The sequence below is a fragment of the Lissotriton vulgaris genome, chromosome 11 (assembly GCF_964263255.1).
Source record: "Lissotriton vulgaris chromosome 11, aLisVul1.2, whole genome shotgun sequence".
NCBI lineage: Eukaryota > Metazoa > Chordata > Amphibia > Caudata > Salamandridae > Lissotriton > Lissotriton vulgaris.
The window spans coordinates 124283280-124303930 of NC_141699.1; the positions used below are offsets into that span (position 1 = coordinate 124283280).

The following is a 20651-nucleotide window of genomic DNA, read 5'->3' on the forward strand; positions in this document are numbered from 1 at the left end:
TCTCCTAATGCCCTGGTATATGGATGGGATGAATAGCCCACTCTCGATAATGAATCCTTGAGGAAATTTGAGGGTATCAGAAGAGATTCCCTAAACCAGTGGTACCCAAACTTTTTAGAAGCATGACCCACTTTTCAGAACGACAAACGTTCTTAACCCACCTACCTTTATTGGACATGATGAAGAGCGATTTTTGAATGTAACTAAAGCAGCGCGTGGCAGCGCATTGTCATTTACAGGCAGCACATTTTCCATTGAAATGGGCACTAACTTTGCACAGACATACAGTTTCACTCCTAAAACTATATAGCACTCAAATGATTTGTGGAAATCGCGTTCCTGTGAATATTTAGCCTTTGTACATCACAAAGTAAAGTGTCTTGATTTGTTTTAAATCGCAAAACAATTTGCCTCAATTTTGGTTTCCTAAATGCTGAATGCTTACAGTTAATTTACAGGTATTTACATGTTGCTGTGTGCTGCAAAAATAACTGACCAGCTACAGCTTTTCTTTTCACTTTTTTTGTACTCCAGCAAGATTTTCACATATTTCACTTTAAAACTTCCTCTGACTATGCAGTCGGAGAGAGAACGTTAAATACCACCCACATGGTAAAAGAATAAGCAGCAATTTAGCCTGACATTTGACCTCTGTCTTTGAAGCACAGGGCACAACGTGACAAATAAAACACAGAATTTTGAAGGCATCTTTATTTATTGCTCAGACTTTCTCGACCCACCAATAATTGGCTTGCGACCAACAGTTGGGGAAGACTGCCCAAAACTAATAGGAACAGCCTGAAGTGAGGGCCTGGTTATTATTACCTACTGAAATCCTCAAGGAACTAGGCCTGAAGTTGAGTATTGCAGTACCCCAGAAAGGGATTGGATCACACCTTTTGGTAGTGAATTGATGAAACTAAGAATCTGAGATGCAGCAACCTTTTTATCCTTATTTTTCTTGTGTGGCTCCCAGCACAAGGACGCCACATGCGTTGTCAAGCTGTCGTTTTGCACTTGGATCCTGAAGCGAAGGCAGATTATGACTCAATTTGTTTTGCTGCAATACTGGTTGCTATTCTATCTTAATGGTTTTGGATGACAAGTTGATTCCATTTTGGAGAAGCTAAAGATTGTACTTGTTTTTGAAGCCCTGCTTAATGGGAATCTTCATGTTCAAAATGGACTGCTAAATCGTCCCTATATCTACAATGGGGCCAGCCATTCTTCCCAAAGCGAAAAATAGAAATAACAAAGTCACTAGGCTGGTGCAGTACTTTGTGGGTGCTGGAGAGCCAGTGGCCTGAAACAGCAGCATCACAGTTCTCTTTGCAGTGTTTTTCAGTGACCGAGGCAAAAATATTTTTTGTTCTCTGTTTTTGATTAAAAAAAAATATATATACATTTGTTTTTAAAATGTTTTTAGACCAGTGGGTCTTTAAACTGAGGGGAGCAAAAGAGAGGGGGGGTGTTGGACTCCCTAGGTGGGCTTCAAGTGATCCCAGGGGGGCACCAGGCTCTAGCCCAAAGAAGCATAATGCTGATATCAGTGCAGTAAGCCGCTCTGTAATCGGCCACCACTAACATCTTTTGTCATTTATATCCTGGCTTGGAAAAGGTGTCAAAGTGGAAGAGACTCCAAATATTCTTCAAAACCCCCACCCCCTTTTCTAATAATCACACTGTGGATACTTTTGCACGTTAGTAAGGCTTCCCTGACCAGAATAGTATCTTTGGCAATCATGTGTATTATTGCATTTTTCAAAACGGTAATAGAACTTAAGTGCAATGTTTAAATAAGTCTAGACATATTTAAACATTGCCAGTTGAATAGAGTAATTGGCAAAAATTTGGAGGGGAACACGATTTTTGTTTTCCACAAAAGGGTAGGCAAGGGGGGGGGGGGGGCGCACTGCATTTAAAAGTTTGAAGTCCACTGTTTAGAGGCTCCCTTAGCTGCATTGCAATATTGATGATGAAAAACATCAATAATAGCATTGTAACAATACCTAGTGCAATTGAGAGGTAGCCCTGGCCTCCAGTAGGCTAGATCGATGATAAATTGGACCTTGAATCCTACTTTAAAATCGTCTAGCACCCAATATATTGTCTGCAGCTCTGTTCAATTAAACTTGAGCCCTCAAATTTAGGGCTAGTCTTGCTATACTGTATTTTGGACCTTCTGGGGCCAATTTAATAATAAACGTGGGGCACCAGACCTGTTTGCTTGAATCTGATAGAGACTACTAGCTGCAGATTCCTTAACTTAGAATATCACCATGCGTGAGACTGGACCCGGAAAACTTTCTTGCCCAGAATCCCTGCACGCCGGGGGGGCGGTGCCATGCGACTCCGCCTGACGCCCTCCATGGGTGTGACGTCAGCGAGGTCACATAAGCCCCACCCCAGCGCGCTGACGTCAGTTTTCTTCTTGTCCGCCTACAACGCAGCCCCGAATCTTTTCTCCTGGCCTGTTTCAGGCCTCCCTTGTTCGCCTTGAGCGTTTTTCTTGAGAACAGTGTGCGACTGCCTCTGGGCTTCAAAACTTGCTCATCTTGCGTGCGCCGAATGTCAGCGACGGATCCTCACTCCATCTGATGTGGTGTTTGGGGGAGCATCACAACTCCACAGACTATGAGGGGTGTCAGCAAATAAAACCGAAATCCCGGCGGGAGTGCCGGATGAAACTCCTTTTGGCACGCATATCCAGGTCTGCATCGTCGCTGCCTCTGGCCCCCGCGGACGGCTTCAAGAACCGCCGCCTGCGTCTCAGACATCGTCCTTCTCCCAGGCCGCAAGAGCATCACTCACCTGTTGGTAAGTGTCGCAGTTTGTCCCTGAGGGCTGGTCCCCGGTCTGTTGGAGGCGTAGGGTCTCTGCCGGTGGTGCGGCCCGCGCGTTGCCACCTTATCCGCCTTTTCCCGGCGCAGGAGCGACTAGATCCCAGATGGAGGCCTATGCGGTAGCCTTGCAGGCCTCGTTGGCTCCTCCTTCATCTCCTCCAAAGACTTGCGTGGATCCCTTGCCGCGTGTGGGGATTTCTGCTGCGTCGCTGGCGGCTCCCGTCCCGGCGCCGACAGGTTCGGCTCCAGGTTTGGAGGATGTGGTGCCTTCGGGGTTCCCTACTTCGGACCATGACGACTCCGCCTCGCCACAAACCCCCCGCGGGGGTCCCTGTGGTGTCGCGGGAGGTTGCTGGCCCTGGCATCACCGCAGGGCCCTGGCATCACCGCAGGGGCCGGAGGGATGAGGGTCCCCCTCATCCCTCCTTGCAGGCGGCTGCCTCGGTGGGGGTCGGGTCGATGTCTTTTGGGTGCTGTTCCTTAGCCACTCCGGCCGAACTACGGCCCCTGCGCCGCACGTTGTGGCGGAGGTCGACGTCGACCTGCCCCCAGTTGCGGACTCTACGGCGCCAGACTTGCGTCTGGTTGTTGATTAGTCTTCAGACGCCGCCTCTTCCCAAGTGGTTCGCCGGTTGATGGTTTCATCTTCTCCGGAGACTGGTTGCCGCCTCGTGGCCTTTTCACCGTTGTCCTCTAAGGACGGCTCGTTGCTGTGACTACAGTCTTTGCCGGAGGCGCCACAGGTTCCCCAATCCTCGGTCCCTTCCCCCCCTTTCCGGACTTGGCCTTTCCTTCCTCCGGTGGGACTGGGGTACGGCCTCCTTAGCTTGCAGTCCTCGCCCACAGAGGAGCTGGTTTCCCCACCGCTGGGCCCTAAGGAGGCTGGTGCTGCCTTCGCTCTGGCTGTTTCCATGGCAGCGGGAATCTAGCACATGGGTGATCCGGCTGCCCATTTCCCCACAGATAATCTTCTGGAGGTCCTCCATCAGGGTTCTGGTGGTCGGGAGCTGCTTCTTCCCTTCGAGGCTTAGCTCCACACTTAGCTTTTGGGGGCGGCCCACACCTTCTACACGGCCACCGCCCTGCGCCACATGATCCCGTCTGTCTTTCCCTCCACCCCTTTTCCAGGGGCCCTCTTTTACAGACTTCCTTTCCCTCTCTGCCATCAGTGTTGGCTCCCCGTCACTGGAGGCCCGCTGGGTAGACTCCTGGGGCGCAATATCTTGCCTCCACCAGCGCGGCCTTGCAGGCCCTTAACACTGTGTGTCTTGGCTAGGGCAACTTCTTGATTGTGGGACTTGGCTGAGTCCCTTCTGTCTGCCAAATCTCGGGAGGGTGCCTGTGTTGATCTGCAGCACCATGTATTGGATGGTCGAGAGCTGGCGTCATTCATTCTTCGCCCCGCTTTGGATATTTCGTAGGTGCTTGGTCTTACCATGGCTTCTTCTGTGGCCCTTCGCCGGCTTGCCTGGCTACGGGATAGTGTGTTCCCGAAGAATGTTAGGGAACGGCTGGTGGACCTTCCTTTTGATGGCACTCTTTATTTCCAGTAAAACACAAACAATTGAAGAAGGGTCTGAGGGAAATTTAAAGACCTGCCCAGTTCGTATCCCCCTAACTATAATCCTAACAACAAAAAGAACCGGGGGTCTATAACGGAGCTTCAAGTACTCCGAGCTGCTGCAAAACTCCTACATAAGTGAGTTAGGCGCTAATAGAGCTATATAAGTCTCTATATCAGAATGTGTGCCAGGACAAACCTGTCGAGGGACCTACTGAGATTGTTGGTAAGACCCGTACAGAGATGTGTTGGATTCCCATCAAATAGGTATGTAGATCAAGTGTTCTCATTTGGTCATCCAAAAAATGGGGTGGTATGTCTCTTGATCAATGAGACCCATCCATCGCCATTACTCAATTGGGTCGCACCATCAATCGCTAAGGTACCCATGAACAAATGATAAAGATGGGATCGAGTGCAGTGCAAAAATCAAAAGATGTGTGAGTTAAAAACAAGGGGTAAAAGGATCAATAGGCGAAAAACTCTAATGTAATTTGTCCTTTCCCTCAAACAAACAAGAACAATGCAGAGGAAGCAGTCTAAACATATAACTGCATTTACAATGCCAACATGTTTCAGCCGGTAGGGACAAGATCCCATGGCTTTCTTCAGGGCCAGAGTTCTAAGCATTAGCTACTGCATACATAAAGTGAACGTAACGACAATCTGTAAAGGATATACATAAATAGTCCAAAATCGTGTTCCTCTGTACCAAACGGTGTCTCTTACATCTGTTAACAAGAAACAAATTGTAGTAAGTCCTATCAAAACAGGAAAGACCTGGCACTGGCTTCGCCTAAGAAAGCCAATTTATTTTACTTATGTTACTCACCTGAATAGTACAGGGAGTGTACCTCACCTCTCCTGGAACCCAGCTCAGGAAAAAGGAGGCCCCGCTCTGTGAAGGCAAGGAAGGGGTAATGAATGGAAGGGTGGACAGTACTACTCTATCTCTCCCTCCAATACATAATATAGCCCCTATAACAGTCAAGCTTCACAGAGCCACAAAAAATCCTAAGGGTGGAATAAGTCACAGAGCCCATAAAAGTCCCAGGTTCCCAAGATCCATCACTTAATGTAAAAAGCTTTCCTCTAAATATGAGTGTCCTCAATAGGATGGAGCTAAACTGTAGCAGGTTTAGATCTGGGCTAGCAAAAGTTTGACAGACCAAGCCTGGTCTCATATCCCAGAAACATAGGTGAACCAGTCTATGCCACCCCAAAAGAAAAAAGGCCAAAAATAAATCCTAATGAGCCACTAACCTGTCCGGCGTTGTCTCATTGCAGGACCCGAGCTTCATGGGAGGCAAAAATGGCTGCCCACACCAAGCTTATAAAGGAGATAAGGGCGGAGTATCACGTACTCTCGCGGGATACGATTGAACTACAGAGTGATGTCACAATCCACTGTATTGTAGTTCACCCAAGAACTACAAGATGACATCATTACGGCCATCTTTGTAGTTTAAATTAGGTCAAAAATAAAGGTGCTTTATTTAACCATAGCGCAAGTGTTTGCAAGCGCGAAATAGTCGACCGAGCTGATGTCTATTTATAAAGATCCATCAAAGTGCTCTCTGATAATGATCCCCAAATGAACCCAAAGAAAGGTAGCCAATTGTGGGAAGGGGGGGAAGAAGAGGAGCCGGGCTGAATCATCCGCCCCTCACTTCAAAGACTGAAGTGGTAGAGGGCTGTCAAAACAGTACAATATCGTGCTGTGCATGCCATATCAGAATAATGATGTTGCTTGTTAGTTCAAACTCACATATAGACAAACAGTGTGCCAAGGGTACATCTGTAGAGAGCCCTAAAGGACCAAAGTGAAGGTGGGTGACCCTAGACTCAAAGGAAACTGAACCTAATACCTCCCCAGAAGATTCAGTGGTGCAGACTAGAGCACACAGTGTCCCTTTATTTCCATACATAGATTATGGATGCATCCCTGCTGTTAGGGCACTCCTTTTGGTTCTATGTATCAGACTCCAATACTTGTTCATGCTGTGTGAATCATTTTATTTTCAAATGATGTTCATTGAGAATTTCAAATAATATCAACAAAGTTCAAAGTTCATAATGCAAATTGTTCAAACGATATAGTTCATGAAAGTGTTATTCATGCTCCAATGCATTTCGGGCTACCCAGCCCTTTATCCGGGAGCTCTACGAAATCAAAAATAGATATAGCCAATCACTAATATATATAATATAAATACACTTTAGCGCACATAGCCGCGTGAATTCATGCAAACAAAAGTGAAAAACGCCGGAGTGCTCGTGAAAGTGAACGCGAGGTCATATAGTGACATACACTTACTGAGAAGGCTTTGAAGTTTCAAGTGCGATATACCTGAAACACAAGACAAAATATACGTAAACAAAACATTCCTAAGATGTGCGAATTTCTAACTTGAACTTAGGTGTTCACATGGCGGTAAAGTACCGACTTACTTGATAAGAGACGGTTCCTGCGCTTCTATGAGGTGTCGCGTATGTGGGCGAAGGTTACGAGTGAAGTTTAAAACAATCATTTGAGATAAGGTGGATTGGCCCATAGTGGGTCACATGATTAACCGGGCTCGGGAGAGCTAAAAAACGGACAAAAGTGAGCATGCAGTTGTGGCGGCCATATTGTAGGTGGCGAGGTAGAAGGGGTGCGCTATGTGATATATATCAACATGCAAAAGTGACATGTAGTGCATATAAAGAAATGGCTTTACAAAAGAAATTCGGCATCAGAATTCACCTAGTGGTGATTTAAATAAAACAGCTGAGTTCGTTTGTCGTTGAGCCCAAATAGCTGCATGGATTGCAAGCGATAAATCCATGCCAGTTCTCGTTGTAACAGGCATTTGTTATCGTCTTTGCCCTCTTTTTTATTTACAATTTCCAGTACCATGTACTTGAGTTGTGCCACACTATGAGAATGTACAGTAACGTTGGATTTACTGTTTTTGGTTCGGATGTTGGATTTGTGTTTGTTAAGACAAACTTTTATTTTTCTTTCTCTTTTGCCGAAACAGAAAGAAAAATAAAAGTTCTTAACGAACACAAATCCAACATCCGAACCAAAAACACTAAATCCAACGTTGCTGTACATTTCAATGAACATTCTCATAGTGTGGCACAACTCAAGTACATGGTACTGGAAATTGTAAATAAAAAAGAGGGCAAAGACGATAACAAATGCCTGTTACAACGAGAACTGGCATGGATTTATCGCTTGCAATCCATGCAGCCATTTGGTCTCTACGACAGAATTGAACTCAGCTGTTTTATTTAAATCACCACTAGGTGATTCCTGATGCCGAATTTCTTTTGTAAAGCCATTTCTTTATATGCACTACATGTCACTTTTGCATGTTGATATATATCACATAGCGCACCCCTTCTACTTCGCCACCTACAATATGGCCGCCACAACTGCATGCTCACTTTTGTCCGATTTGAGCTCTCCCGGGCCCGGTTAATCATGTGACCCGCTATGGGCCAATCCACCTTATCTCAAATGATTGTTTTAAACTTCACTTGTAACCTTCGCCCAAATACGCGACACCTCATAGAAGCGCAGGAACCGTCTCTTATCAAGTAAGTCGGTACTTTACCACCATGTGAACACTTAAGATCAAGTTAGAAATTCGCACATCTTAGGAATGTTTTGTTTACGTATATTTTGTCTTGTGTTTCAGCTATATCGCGCTTGAAACTTCAAAGCCTTCTCAATAAGTGTATGTCACTATATGACCTCGTGTTCACTTTCACGAGCACTCCGGCGTTTTTCACTTTTGTTTGCATGAATTCACGCGGCTACGTGCGCTAAAGTGTATTTATATTATATATATTAGTGATTGGCTATATCTGTTTTTGATTTCGTAGAGCTCCCGGATAAAGGGCTGGGTAGCCCGAAATGCATTGGAGCATGAATAACACTTTCATGAACTATATCGTTTGAACAATTTGCATTATGAACTTCGAACTTTGTTGATATTATTTGAAATTCTCAATGAACATCATTTGAAAATAAAATGATTCACACAGCATGAACAAGTATTGGAGTCTGATACATAGAACCAAATGGAGTGCCCTAACAGCAGGGATGCATCCATAATCTATGTATGCACACACTTAGCAGCTAATTTCTAAACGTGACGGACGGACGCGTCACCTGCAGGAGCACCCAACCATATACAGCTAACACAAATCGCAAAAGATTTTTCACAGACTGCTGTGCACCTTGCCTATTTTGTGAACTCTTTATTTCCAGCCCCTGCGGACTCTGCCATTCAGAGGTTCCTGGCGGGCTTCGTCCTCCTCCTCCTGCGCCTTCTCCCCCTCAGTGACCGGTGAGTCATTCTGTTTTTTGGGAGGTGTTCTTCCATTATGTTCTGGGGCCTTGTGGCGAGTGGCCCCGGTGGTGTGTGTGTTCTGTATGATTGTTCTGCCTTCCGGTCCTTTTGTTAGGACTTTGGCGCTGTTGGCTGTTGGTCCGGCCCTTTTTTGATTGTGGTTTTGGCTGCTTGGTTAGCCGTGTTGGTCCTGAGATTGGGCCTTCTGCGTATTCTTGTTGGCTGGTTGGCAAGCAGTCTGCGGCTCCTCCGCAGGTCTTTTTTGTTGTCTTCTGCTGCGGACATTTTTGCTAAGAGGGTGCCCATGTCTTGGGACGTAACATGTCCTATGTGGGGTATTAATAGCTATTATATAGCTCTGGCATGTGCTGGGAGGTGTGGTAGTCTTTCGAGCCTCTGCTCTCGGTGGCGTCACAGTATGTCGCAGGTGCGATCCTTTTACTAGTGGTTTTAGAGTGGCTTGCGTCTCACCACGGTCTGTCCTTCTGGATCGCTTTGTCGCTAGCCTAGGCTGGCCTGCTATCTGCGCTTTTGCGTGTAACTCTGCCTGGTTCCACATTCTCGTGGGTCTGTTGTAACGGCCCCTTCCTTGGGGTGTGTCCGGGCCTTTCTTGGCCCTCCTGGCCTCTAATTCGGCTGGCTTGTCCCGGGTGCACCGTTCTGTAGTGCTGGCTGCAGGCTGTGTATGCCACTGCTGACCTGTTCTTCTGAACTATTTTGCCTTTGTGTTCTTCTTCTCCTGTCTGCCTTTTTGCTGAGGCGCTGTTCGGTCTGGTATGTTGCCTTCCTGCGGTGAGAGGCTTGGGTGCCCTATTCACTGGGTGTGTTCCCGGTGGGGGGGCTTGCCCTGGTTCTACCTCTTCTCCTTGGAGTCTCTGGGTAGCTCTTCTATTCTTGGTGCTCCTCTGCGTTGCTTATGCCTCTGGGACTTCTGGTGGAGATCCTTGGTACTTTGACTGGGTTTGGGGTACTCTGACCTCCCTTTGCCTTGTCCTTGTTTCCTCCTGCTGGGGAGGTCGTGCCGCTTCTTTGCTTGTCTTCCCGCCTCCTCTCTGGGACTGGTGATCTTCTGGATGAGGGGGTTCTTTTGCCTGGAGGGACAAGGCTCTATTGCCCCAGTATTGGAACTTTCATAGATTCCCATGCTTTGTATCATTCCCCCGTCATCGGAATGGGAGCCTCGGTAAATAAAAAATACCATAGCAGTAAGTCCAAAAGAGAAAACTGGGCCTAGGCCTCATCTCATTTTGTAGCTTGTCCACCTCTTTTTGTAAAAGAGACCAAGAATTCTGTAACAACCAATCAGAACAGCCTCACCCCTTAGAACCCTCCTGAGAGAGCCTCAGATTTTTCTACCGCACGTTGTGCTAGGAAGTCTCCACTGAGCTCTGCTCAGATTTTTCTCTTCAATTTGAATTCTTTTACATTTTCTTCAAATTTACAATGTCTGACAAGGAGAAGAAGGCATTATTTAGAGCTTGTGCTACTTGTTCTAAAAAGAGGCTTGTAGTGGAGGACAAGCATAATGACTGTATCTACTGATTGTACCCGGACCACAAGGCCATAGATTGTAAGATCTGTAGGACTTTCTCGACTAAGACCTTGAGAGACAGGGATGGCCGTCTGTTAACTTGGCTGCAGAAGATGAAATCACGTAAGGAAGGTATTTCATCTGACGACGAGGACTCTTCTTCAGCTGCGTCCTCCAGAAGATCCAGAAATAGGGGTAGGTCATCCCCTTCTACTTCTATTGAGCCACCTGTCAAAGCCTTACAAAAGACCTCTGATAGGTCTGAAAGGGCTAGTCCCATTAAATCTCCTCACCGCGGTGAAAAGGAGAGGCTGGGACAGGCTGCGGAGACAGACACAGCCAAGAAAGTGAAAAACGATGTCTCTGTTACCTCTCCACCATATCAGAAGGAGAAGGAAGGCAAGACACCCTCTACTGTCCCTCAGGAAGGAAAGCCTGACAAGAAACAACGTCCGTCGACGACGAAATCAGCAGGTACGTCGTCGACAGCTTCAAGGAAAGACCTGAGTTCTCGTATAGCTCCGTCGACGGTGGCTTCGTCGAAGTTTAAAGTGCCTGTTTCCGGCTCGTCGACGATGGCGTCTACATTCTCGACGTCGACGATTGACAGCGAAGGTAGTGTCGACGGCGGCGACTAGGACGACGGCAGCTTTAATGGTGATGACGACGAGCTCGTCGACGAAAGTCGACGATCAATCCACCGGCGACGACAAAAACTCAGTCGACGAGATCCATTCCTCCGTCGACTGTCCCGTCGACGGTTCTATCGACGACGATTACGCCGACGATTCAGTCGACGACGAGTCCGTCGGCGAGGTCGTCGACTATTCCAATACTCCGCATTTCCATACAAAGGCAACAAATAATTCCTGAGATGACCTCTCCTAGATGAGTAACACCTTTGCCTCCCACTCTGTTATTCGATGAGGAGTCTGACGACGAGGGTGATGACGGTCCTTATGGGGATGTCTACAGCCCATCGGACTTACAAGTCAAGTATCAGGATACAGATTCTGAGGAATATTACGATACAGGGCGCCAATATGTCCAACAAGACAGGCCTCCACAGAACTTACGTCAGGATATGGTGGCAATGCCGTCTTCTTTAATTTCGGATTTGCAGTTTAAGTTGCAGGATTATAGGAAGCAGTTTCCATCGCAAACTGCGTTACATCAAGAGCGTCCTCCTTCTCCATCTATTCCTACTACTCCTGCGGTGGCAGTGACACCTGTGGTTTCACGAGTTGCAGAACCAGAACCCAGAGAGAGTTACCAAGAGATTGTGGCCGTTCAAGATGACGATGTTTTCTCTGATGAAAATCTTCAGGAAGATCCTCCTCATGATTCAGATAGAGGTTATGATGATGATGATGACCTTCAGGATCTGGATGCCCCAGTGCCGGACACTGCTACCTCCCCTCCAGCTGACATTGGAGGTTTCCATGACCTTATGGAGAGGGCGTCTAAGAGATTTGGCCTGCCGATTACTACTGTTCAGACAGACTGTTTCCTTTATGACTTTAAGAAACCTTACAGAAAGTCTATTCGGTCAATCCCAATAATAGAGCATCTATGGTCAGAAGGTATTAAGGGCATGCAAAATCCTGCAACAGTCATCCCTGTTCTTCCCCAGCTGGAGAAGAAGTATAAAGCGCCAGAGGGCAGTCCAGCTTGCCTAATTGGACAAACAAAACCGAATTCCGTCATTTCCCAAGCGGCACAAAGCAAATCTAAAAATCCATCGACGCCACTTACAACACCGCCAGATAAAGAAGAGAGACGTCTGGACAATGTGGGCAAAAGATTCTCTACCATGGCCAGCCTTCTAGTTCGAACTTCTAATGCTCTTGCCATTTTGGGAAGGTATGATCGCCAGATGTGGTGCGATTTATCCCCCGTTTGTGGATCAGCTTCCAGAGGCAGCGAAAGATGAGGCCAGGAAGGTTCTGATGGAAGGAGAGCGTTCCTCTTCGGAGGTGATAGATTGTGCTATGGACATAGCGACTACTGCTTTTCGTGCCCTGGCGGGTTCAGCTGTGTTAAGGCGCCAGGGCTGGCTGCGGGCTACCTGGTTTCGCCAGGAGGTCCAGAACAAGATCTTAGATTTGCCATACGATGGGGACATGCTTTTCGGAAAGCATGTGGATGAAGCTCTTCAAAGCATCAAAAAGGACACGGATACGGCGAAATCCTTTGGGTCTTTGAACTACCGCAAAGTTCCATTCAAAGGTGCGAGAGGGAGAGGTTTTTCCTCATACAGAGGTGGCAACCAACAGCGGTACTCCTCATATTCGCAATCCTCCCAATCTTACAAACTCCAATACTCCAATCTACGCCAAGGCCAGTCGGCGTCTTTCTCTCGCAAATCACAGAGAGGGCGTCAAGGTCGTTAAGGACGGGATAACTCCAAACGACAATACCGGCCTCTCGGCTCTTTCTACTGTTCCTACCCCTCCGATGACATCAGTGGGGGCAGGATTTCCCATTGTCTAAGCAGTTGGAAGGTTATTACATCAGACCAGTGGGTTCTGAATATCGTTCAGAGTGGTCACACGTTGGAATTTCAACATCTTCCTCCAAACAGAGCTCCAGGCACCAACCACGTGAAACATCTGGGACTGCTACGTCTCAAAGCCCACCAGCTTTTCATCAAGAGGGCAATAGAACCTGTACCTCTCTCACAAAGGGGGAAAGGGTTTTATTCCAGGTCCTTCATGGTTCGCAAGACAACAGAAGAATGGCGCCCCATATTAGATCTACGGGAGCTCAACACCTATCTCATCAAGCTATCCTTCAGAATGGTCACTCTTCAGGATATTCTTCGTCTGCTAAATCCAGGAGACTACATGGCGACTCTGGATTTAGAGGATGCCTATTTCCATGTACCGATCCATCCAGCTCACAGACAATACTTGAGCTTCACAGTAGGCAAGAGCCATTTTCAGTTCAAAATACTTCCTTTTGGTCTCCAGTCTGCACCAAGGATATTTACAAAGGTGTTGGCTCCGGTGGCAGCATTCCTCAGGAAACAATCTCTGGAAGTTTTTTCCTACCTGGAGGACTGGCTGGTCAAGGCTCCATCTTTCCAGGGAACTTCCAAGGCCATTACGACCTGCATCCAACTGTTCAACCACCTGGGCCTTCGGCTCAACAAGGACCAATCGGTTCTTCAACCATCCAGGTCAGCAAGATTTCTGGGATCCATTCTGGACACGAAACGTTGCAAGGCTTACCCAACAGAGGAACGTCAAAACAAATTCATGCTATCGCCTCGCCTCTTGCTAAAGAGGAAATCCCTGTCAGTACGGCTCTACAAGTCCCTGCTAGGATCGGTCTCATCCTGCATACCATTGATTCCACATTGCAGGCTGCGAATACGTCCACTGCAAGAGCAGCTCGACAAGCAATGGTACCAGGCGGAGGGCTCGTTCGACAACAGGATTACGGTAACACCAGCAATGAAAAGAGCTTGGGCTGGTGGTTGGTGAAAGACAACATCGCAAAAGGATTAACATTCACGCTTCCTCCGTCTCCCATGGTTCTTACCACAGACGCCTCGTTAGAAGGCTGCGGAGCGGTGCTCCAGGAACTGCATGTGAGCGGTCACTGGGATCCAGTTCAACGCAAGTACCACATCAACCTGTTAGAACTCAAAGCCATTAGATTAGCCTTGCAGGCTTTTCTGCCACAAATTCAGAATTTTTCAGTGCTGGTCCAGACGGACAACACAACGGCCATGCACTATATCAACAAGCAGGGCGGGACAAGATCCCAGATCCTCTCCAGAGAAGCTCAACTGATTTGGGATTGGGCGATTCTTCACAATATTGCTCTGACAGCAGAACACCTCGCAGGTTCGCTCAATATAACAGCGGATGAACTGAGTCGTCCGAAATCGATCAGTCACGAATGGGAGTTAGACCAAACCATTCTGGAGGAGGTGTTCTCGGTCTGGGGGACCCCGACCATAGACCTGTTTGCAACCTCGGAGAACACCAAATGCTGATTCTATGCAAGCAGGGATCACCATCCGGGGTCCTTGGGGAACGCGCTTTCGATTGCCTGGTAGGGCGCATTCTTTTACGCTTTTCCTCCAATACCCCTAATCCCGAGGTTGATCAGGAAAGCCAAGGCGGAGCCGTGCAGAATGATCTTGATTGCACCGGCGTGGCCCCGACAGTTCTGGTACACAGAACTCCTCATGCTTTCTCAGGACCATCCAATTCGCCTGCAACCGGTTCCTTCTCTGTTGACGAGGTATTCCATCCGGACCCGAGCTCACTTCACTTGACAGCGTGGCTCCTGAGTACAGGGAATTCCAGAATCTGAACCGCACCAAGGAGTGTAGGGACATCTTGTCTCAAGCTCGTGCTCCAAGTACGAACAGAACTTATAGGGCAAAATGGAAAAGGTTCTGCCTCTGGTGTCAGAAACAATATCTTCACCCTTAAACTTCAGCTCCGCATCAGATTTTGCCATATATCCTGTCGCTGGCTAAATCTGGGTTGGCTCATTCTTCTGTTAAAGTTCATCTGGCAGCCATCTCGAGGTTCAGACGGACGTCTTCAGGTCCTTCGCTTTGGTCCGCTAGGATTGTCAAGCAGTTCTTGAAAGGCCTGTTCAGGGTTTTTCCTCCAGTCCGTCCTCCTCCACCAGTCTGGCAACTTAATTTGGTCTTGGCTCAGCTAATGAGAGCACCGTTTGAACCCATTCACAAAACGGACCTTAAATTCCTATCTTGGAAGCTAGCTCTTCTGTTGGCATTGACATCGGCCAGACGGATTAGCAGGCTCCAGGCACTGACAATTGTGGAGCCTTTCCTACAATTCAAGCGGGATGTCCTGATCCTACGAACAAATCCAAAGTTCATCCTGAAGGTTCCATCTGAATGTGCCATTGATTTTGAAGTCTTTTTTCCCATGACCTACTACTCCAGCAGAGAGGTCCTTACATTCTTTGGGCGTTCAGAGGTGTCTAAAGTTCTATTTGGAACGATAAACCTTTTAGGAAATCCTCACAACTGTTCGTCACCTACAGTGCCCCGCGGAAGGGATTTCCGCTGTAAAAAAACACAGCATTCCTCGCTGGATCTCCAGTGCTCTTCAGTTCTGCCATAAAGAAGCGGGCAAACTGCTCGAAAGAAGAGTCCGTGCACATTCCACAAGATCAGTGGCATCGTCAGTGGCTCTTTTTTCAGGAGTCCCTGTCAAGGACATCTGCAGGGCAGTGACGTGGAGCAGTACGCATACCTTCACGAAGCACTACTGCCTGGATTCTTCTACGAAGAATGATGCAGCTGTTGGACAGGCAGTCCTGAGGAATCTTTTTCAATGATGTGAGCTTTCCCTACAATCCCTCATTCCTGTGTTGCACATTTTGTATCACTTGTGATAGTCCTTGCTAATGTAACAAATATACATAGATTTGGTTTTCCAATGTGAGTATCTATGTGGCAAGGTGGTGATATTCTTATAACAAAATGTGCTTTTAGGGCTTACTGCTAGCTACTCTGATACAAAGGATGGGAATCTATTAAAGTTCCAATACTGGGGCAAGAAAACAAGTTACTTACCTGTAACTTTGGTTCCCCAGTATTGGTAACTTTCATAGATTCCCATGCGCCCACCCTCCTCCCCTGGGAATGCTCAGCCTTTTTACTGAGATAGTGGCTGTTGCACAACGGCTAACAAAATCTGAGGCTCTGAGGCTCTCTCAGGAGGATTCTAAGGGGTGAGGCTGTTCTGATTGGTTGTTACAGAATTCTTGGTCTCTTTTACAAAAAGAGGTGGACAAGCTACAAAATGAGAACAGGCCTAGGCCTAGTTTTCTCTTTTGTACTTACTGCTATGGTATTTTTTATTTACTGAGGCTTCCATTCCGACGACGGGGGAATGATACAAAGCATGGGAATCTATGAAAGTTACCAATACTGGGGAACCAAAGCTACAGGTAAGTAACTTGTTTTCTTCCCTGTCCGGTTGGCTCATCCCCTCGGAGCTCTGTGTTGAGTCCAGGCTGGTGGGTCCTTCGCAGGCCCTCCTTCACTATGGGTATGGCTAGGGTATCTATTCTACGTTAAGGAATCTGCTGCTAGTAGTCTCTATCAGATATACAAGTTACTTACCTTCAGTAACGGTGTATCTGGTAGAGACGATTCTAGCTGCAGATTCCTTCACAACCCACCCTTCCTCTCGGTTTCTGAAAGGGCCTTCTACTTGGGTTTCTGCAGTGGTCTCCCTCTGGGTACCTTGTCTTCTGTGGGTATCCTCTTCGTTTTCTTCCGGTCAGGCTTCCCTCCAGCTGGTTTCTGTTTGTCGTGGGGGCCTATATTGCTCTTTCCATCTGTTGTTGGAGTTTCTGATCCCCACGTGATCTTTGTCGTGGGGGGTTCTTTACCTGTCCTTGGCCTCCTGTTCCCTTCAGTTGGCACTGTGGTCCCCGGATGGGTTTTCCTGTCCTTGACTCCTCCTCCTTTCAGGAGGTTTGCAGTTCTTTGGCAGGGTGATCTGGGGTTGGGTTACCTTTGTTCCTCTGTCCCGGGGTGTGACCCTTCCCCTTGTGGTTGTAGTTGCGACTTTCTTCCTCCTTTTTCTTTCTCTTGAGGCGCTTTCTCATGCGTGTGCCTTCAGGATGGCTCTAGCCTTGGCTTGCAGGATGGTTCCACTGAGTGGTGCTTGCGCTTACTTGCCATGGCTGTGCTCTAGCCTTCTGGCGCTTTTCTGCCACCTGGTGCTTTCGCCTTGGCTTGCACAAGTTGTTCCGTAGTCTGGTGCTCTGCTCCTTTTCTGCTCTGGCCCGCTGTTGTCACCTTGGGCCCATCAGGTGGTGTGCCTCGCCTTTTATTTCTCTTGATTTGTTCTCTGGTTTCCGCACACTGTTCCCATGCTCTCCTCAGTTTTGTTGTGCTGCCTCCGCGATGTGGCGCGGAAAAGTTCTCCGAAGCAAACTGATGTCAGCTCGCCGGGGTGGGGCTTATGTGACCCCGCTGACGTTACACCCGCTGAGGAACGTCAGGCGGAGTCACGTGGCAACGCCCCCTCCCCCCCCCCCCCCCCCCCCCCCCCCCCGGCAACGCCCCCCCGGCACCCAGGGATGGTGGGCAAGAAAGTTTTCCGGGTCCAGTCTCACACCTGGGGATAGTCTACGTTAAGGAATCTGCAGCTAGAATCGTCTCTACCAGATACACTGTTACCGAAGGTAGGTAACTTGTACATCAGTCCTGGCAATACAACAACGCAAATGCTTACGATTTTGCTGTTCTCTTTCAATGCTGGGTATATAGTTGATTCAGGGTTCTATTCTAGCATCTTGGGACCGTATGCTGCAAAAGTGCCTTGTTTTGAATATAATCTTAATGTTCATATCAAGATGTTCTAGTACTTATTGCATTCTTTTTTGAGCTGTTTTATGTATGACATGAAGGTACGTTTTTGAAAGTAAAATATAGCCCTAATGAATTATGGGGTTTCAAGACTGGGAAGTTTCCTCCCTCAGCGTAGATGGCAAGTGGACTGAATACAAGCCAAATTAAATCTGCAATTCAACATGAGCTTTTAACCACCAAGTGGCATTGGTTCGTATGTAGAGTCCTATCAAATAGTTGGACATGCAGCATTGGCAGGATTTACTTCCTGGAACTCTATGGCCTGTCTAAGAAATTGTGGATAAAAACAGCTCTAACAATAGCAATCAATTGGGGAATTAGCCAGATGCTATTACTATTTGAATGACAGGCTTTTAAGTGTAAAACTGTTGTCATTTCTTTGTGTATTTCCGTTTTAAGAGTTTAATTAAAATAAAATAACTTTTAATTGTTTCCCTTCTCACCATGTTTACCTGAAGCCTGGACCCTATCAACATTCCCACCAGTTTAAAAGGTCACAAATTACACACTTCTGGTTGCGTACCAACCATAATAGGGTGTACGCAGTCCCACCTGCTAGCAGGAGCATTTACTCTGACACACACTATCTGATGCAGCTCTAATCTGCCCTCCTACATTTGATAATGAACTTGGTTTTAGCAAGATTTAAGAATGCTCTGTTGGATGGGGCAAATGACCGATTTGTGACCAGAAGCTTATGATTGTTTTGTTTAGTTTGTCCATGATAAATGAAAAGTTGATTATCTGTTTCGCTACTGTCTGTGTCCTAACTTACATCTCCAGAACCACATTTTCTGTTTGTCTCCCCTCTTATAATCATGTCAGTGTCTGCATGCTTTATTGCTGCCCCATGTTTCCCATTACTCCCTTTCCTAAGCCTGCTTGCAAATTGTTGTCACCTTGCAATTGCCTTCTATCCAGCTTATTTACTGAAGCCTTACCTTTCTTGTGGTCTAAACTTTCTTCTTTTGCCTCAGGAGTTTCATGCTCAGGTGGAGGAAATGAAGCTGATGATGCGACAGCTGGAAGAAGATCTTGATGCTGCGCGTCGGCGGAGCGACCTCTACGAGTCTGAGCTGAAAGAGTCGCGTGCCACTGTTGAAGAATTCAAACGTAAAGCTACAGAATGTCAAAATAAACTCCAGAAGGTAGCCAAGAGCCCACAAGGGGTGAGGGGGGCCTTTCTACAGATCTTCCTATCGCATGCAACTCACTTCTAAATATGAATAACAGTCAACTTCACCAGAATTGTATATTGTTTTTAAAGAAAGGCCGGACAGGTGAGATGCACAAATCTAGGAATGTGAAGTTCATTATTGTATTTCTCGTTTATGCACAGTTCTCCAATTTTCTATTATCCATTATTCAATGAATTTGTGTTCTAAAAGCTAGACCCTGCAGTTAACTTTCAAGATATTTTACACAACCTTTCCCCAACGGCCCATTATTAGGTTTTGGCAGTGAATAACTAGGTCATTCATGCATACATTTCTGACTTTTGCTGTCTTTCTTTGCTGAAGTACCGGTTGCTCAGGTAAAATTAGGTGTTTATTTCCAAATTTCAAGTAGTTCTAAACTTCATTTTTCTGCAGATGTCTTAAAACGGGGCGTTTCATTTGGACTCTTAAAAATACAGGTGGTCCATATATGTGCGTGCCAATGCCAGTGTATTTATGTGTTCTATCGCATCAGTCCATCAAACTATTTATCTCTTCTCAAAAAGGCATCTTTTGAATTAGTTTTTCCATTTAATCCATGCTAGGGTTGTGTTTTGGGCACTGGTGAAGGTGACAGCTCCCAAGCCTTGGTTCTTGTGGGCCTGTATCTTTCCTTCTACCTGATCCTGTCACTCCCTTGATTATGGGCAAAGACTGATATTTCTTTTCTGGCAGGAAGTATATTTGCTTCTCTACAGGACGAGCCCTTTAAGGCATAAATCCTATCTCTAAATAGCATAACTTGAGTCAACTGCTCAATTGGTTTGGTTCCAATTCATCTGAACCCGTTTAGGACCTTGTTGCAGACCTTAGTGCAATTTTCTAACTCCTTTAAAAAATAATTTTTAAAAACATTCTTGGTTAATGCTTTTTACTAAGAGTGTTTTAGCAACCAAATTCTCTGCTGAAAATGCAGTTAATCCGAGGTGAGCAGCTGTAGTATATTGTTGTGTCAACCGTCTTTGCTCTGTTGTGTAAAGCCAGATGAAGGGGCATGAGCGCTGTTTCTGTATTCTACTGTCCTCTTCCAACCAGTGGAATACCAGGTCTTTTGGAATACATTTTAGTGTAGCATAAAAAAGTTTAGCTTTGATGTTTGGGTGCATTCATCTCCTCATGTATCCAAGCCTGTATGGTGAATATTGAAAGTTTAAGGGCTCTGTATTTTATGTGATCTTTGTTGCTTAAAAATGGTAATTGCCAAGGTCCAATGTCAAATATCTGCCTCATCTAATCAGTGAATTTGAAATGGCGTTTCTTGTTCAATTCCACTTTCCACCACTGCAGTATCTGTCTCCCAAACAAACTCTGTAGATTCTTGATGCCTAAGAAGTTGTCCTTGTGTTCCCACTTGGTGATGTGGTAGGTCTGAGAACCCCCAGTTGCACCACAGCAAATAAGTGGCATGATACTGTGATAACTCTCCTATTGGTTGCATGAGAAGCGTAAAGTCAAGTGCCAAAGAGCACTCAAGGAATCGGTAGATTACGGCTTTTAAAAACAATTATCACTCGTATGAACAACTGAACATGTCTTCAATTTTTCAATCCTAGAATACATTACATAGACAAATGCTCAGACATAAGAGTTTCTTTGTTGTACCTTGACGCTAACAAATTGATTCAGATGAGATTGTTATTTATAAACAATAGGACACTATTTCAGTCTGGAAGACCAGTACTAGACCACATCACCTGTTATAAGTACTGAGCAGTGACCACTTCTATTGCTGTGAGCACACTGTTTTTGGTGTATGTGAATGCATTTTT

The 20651-nt window shown here is 46.5% G+C and overlaps 1 protein-coding gene across 1 annotated transcript in view; it reads left to right on the plus strand.

Moving 5' to 3' along the window:
• CIT (citron rho-interacting serine/threonine kinase) overlaps positions 1 to 20651 on the plus strand; it is a 1473679-nt gene that overhangs the window by 470018 nt on the left and 983010 nt on the right. Inside the window, exon 14 of the mRNA XM_086942878.1 lies at positions 18643 to 18834. Coding sequence (XP_086799004.1) covers positions 18643 to 18834 — 192 coding nt within the window. The remainder of the gene's footprint in view (positions 1 to 18642; positions 18835 to 20651) is intronic.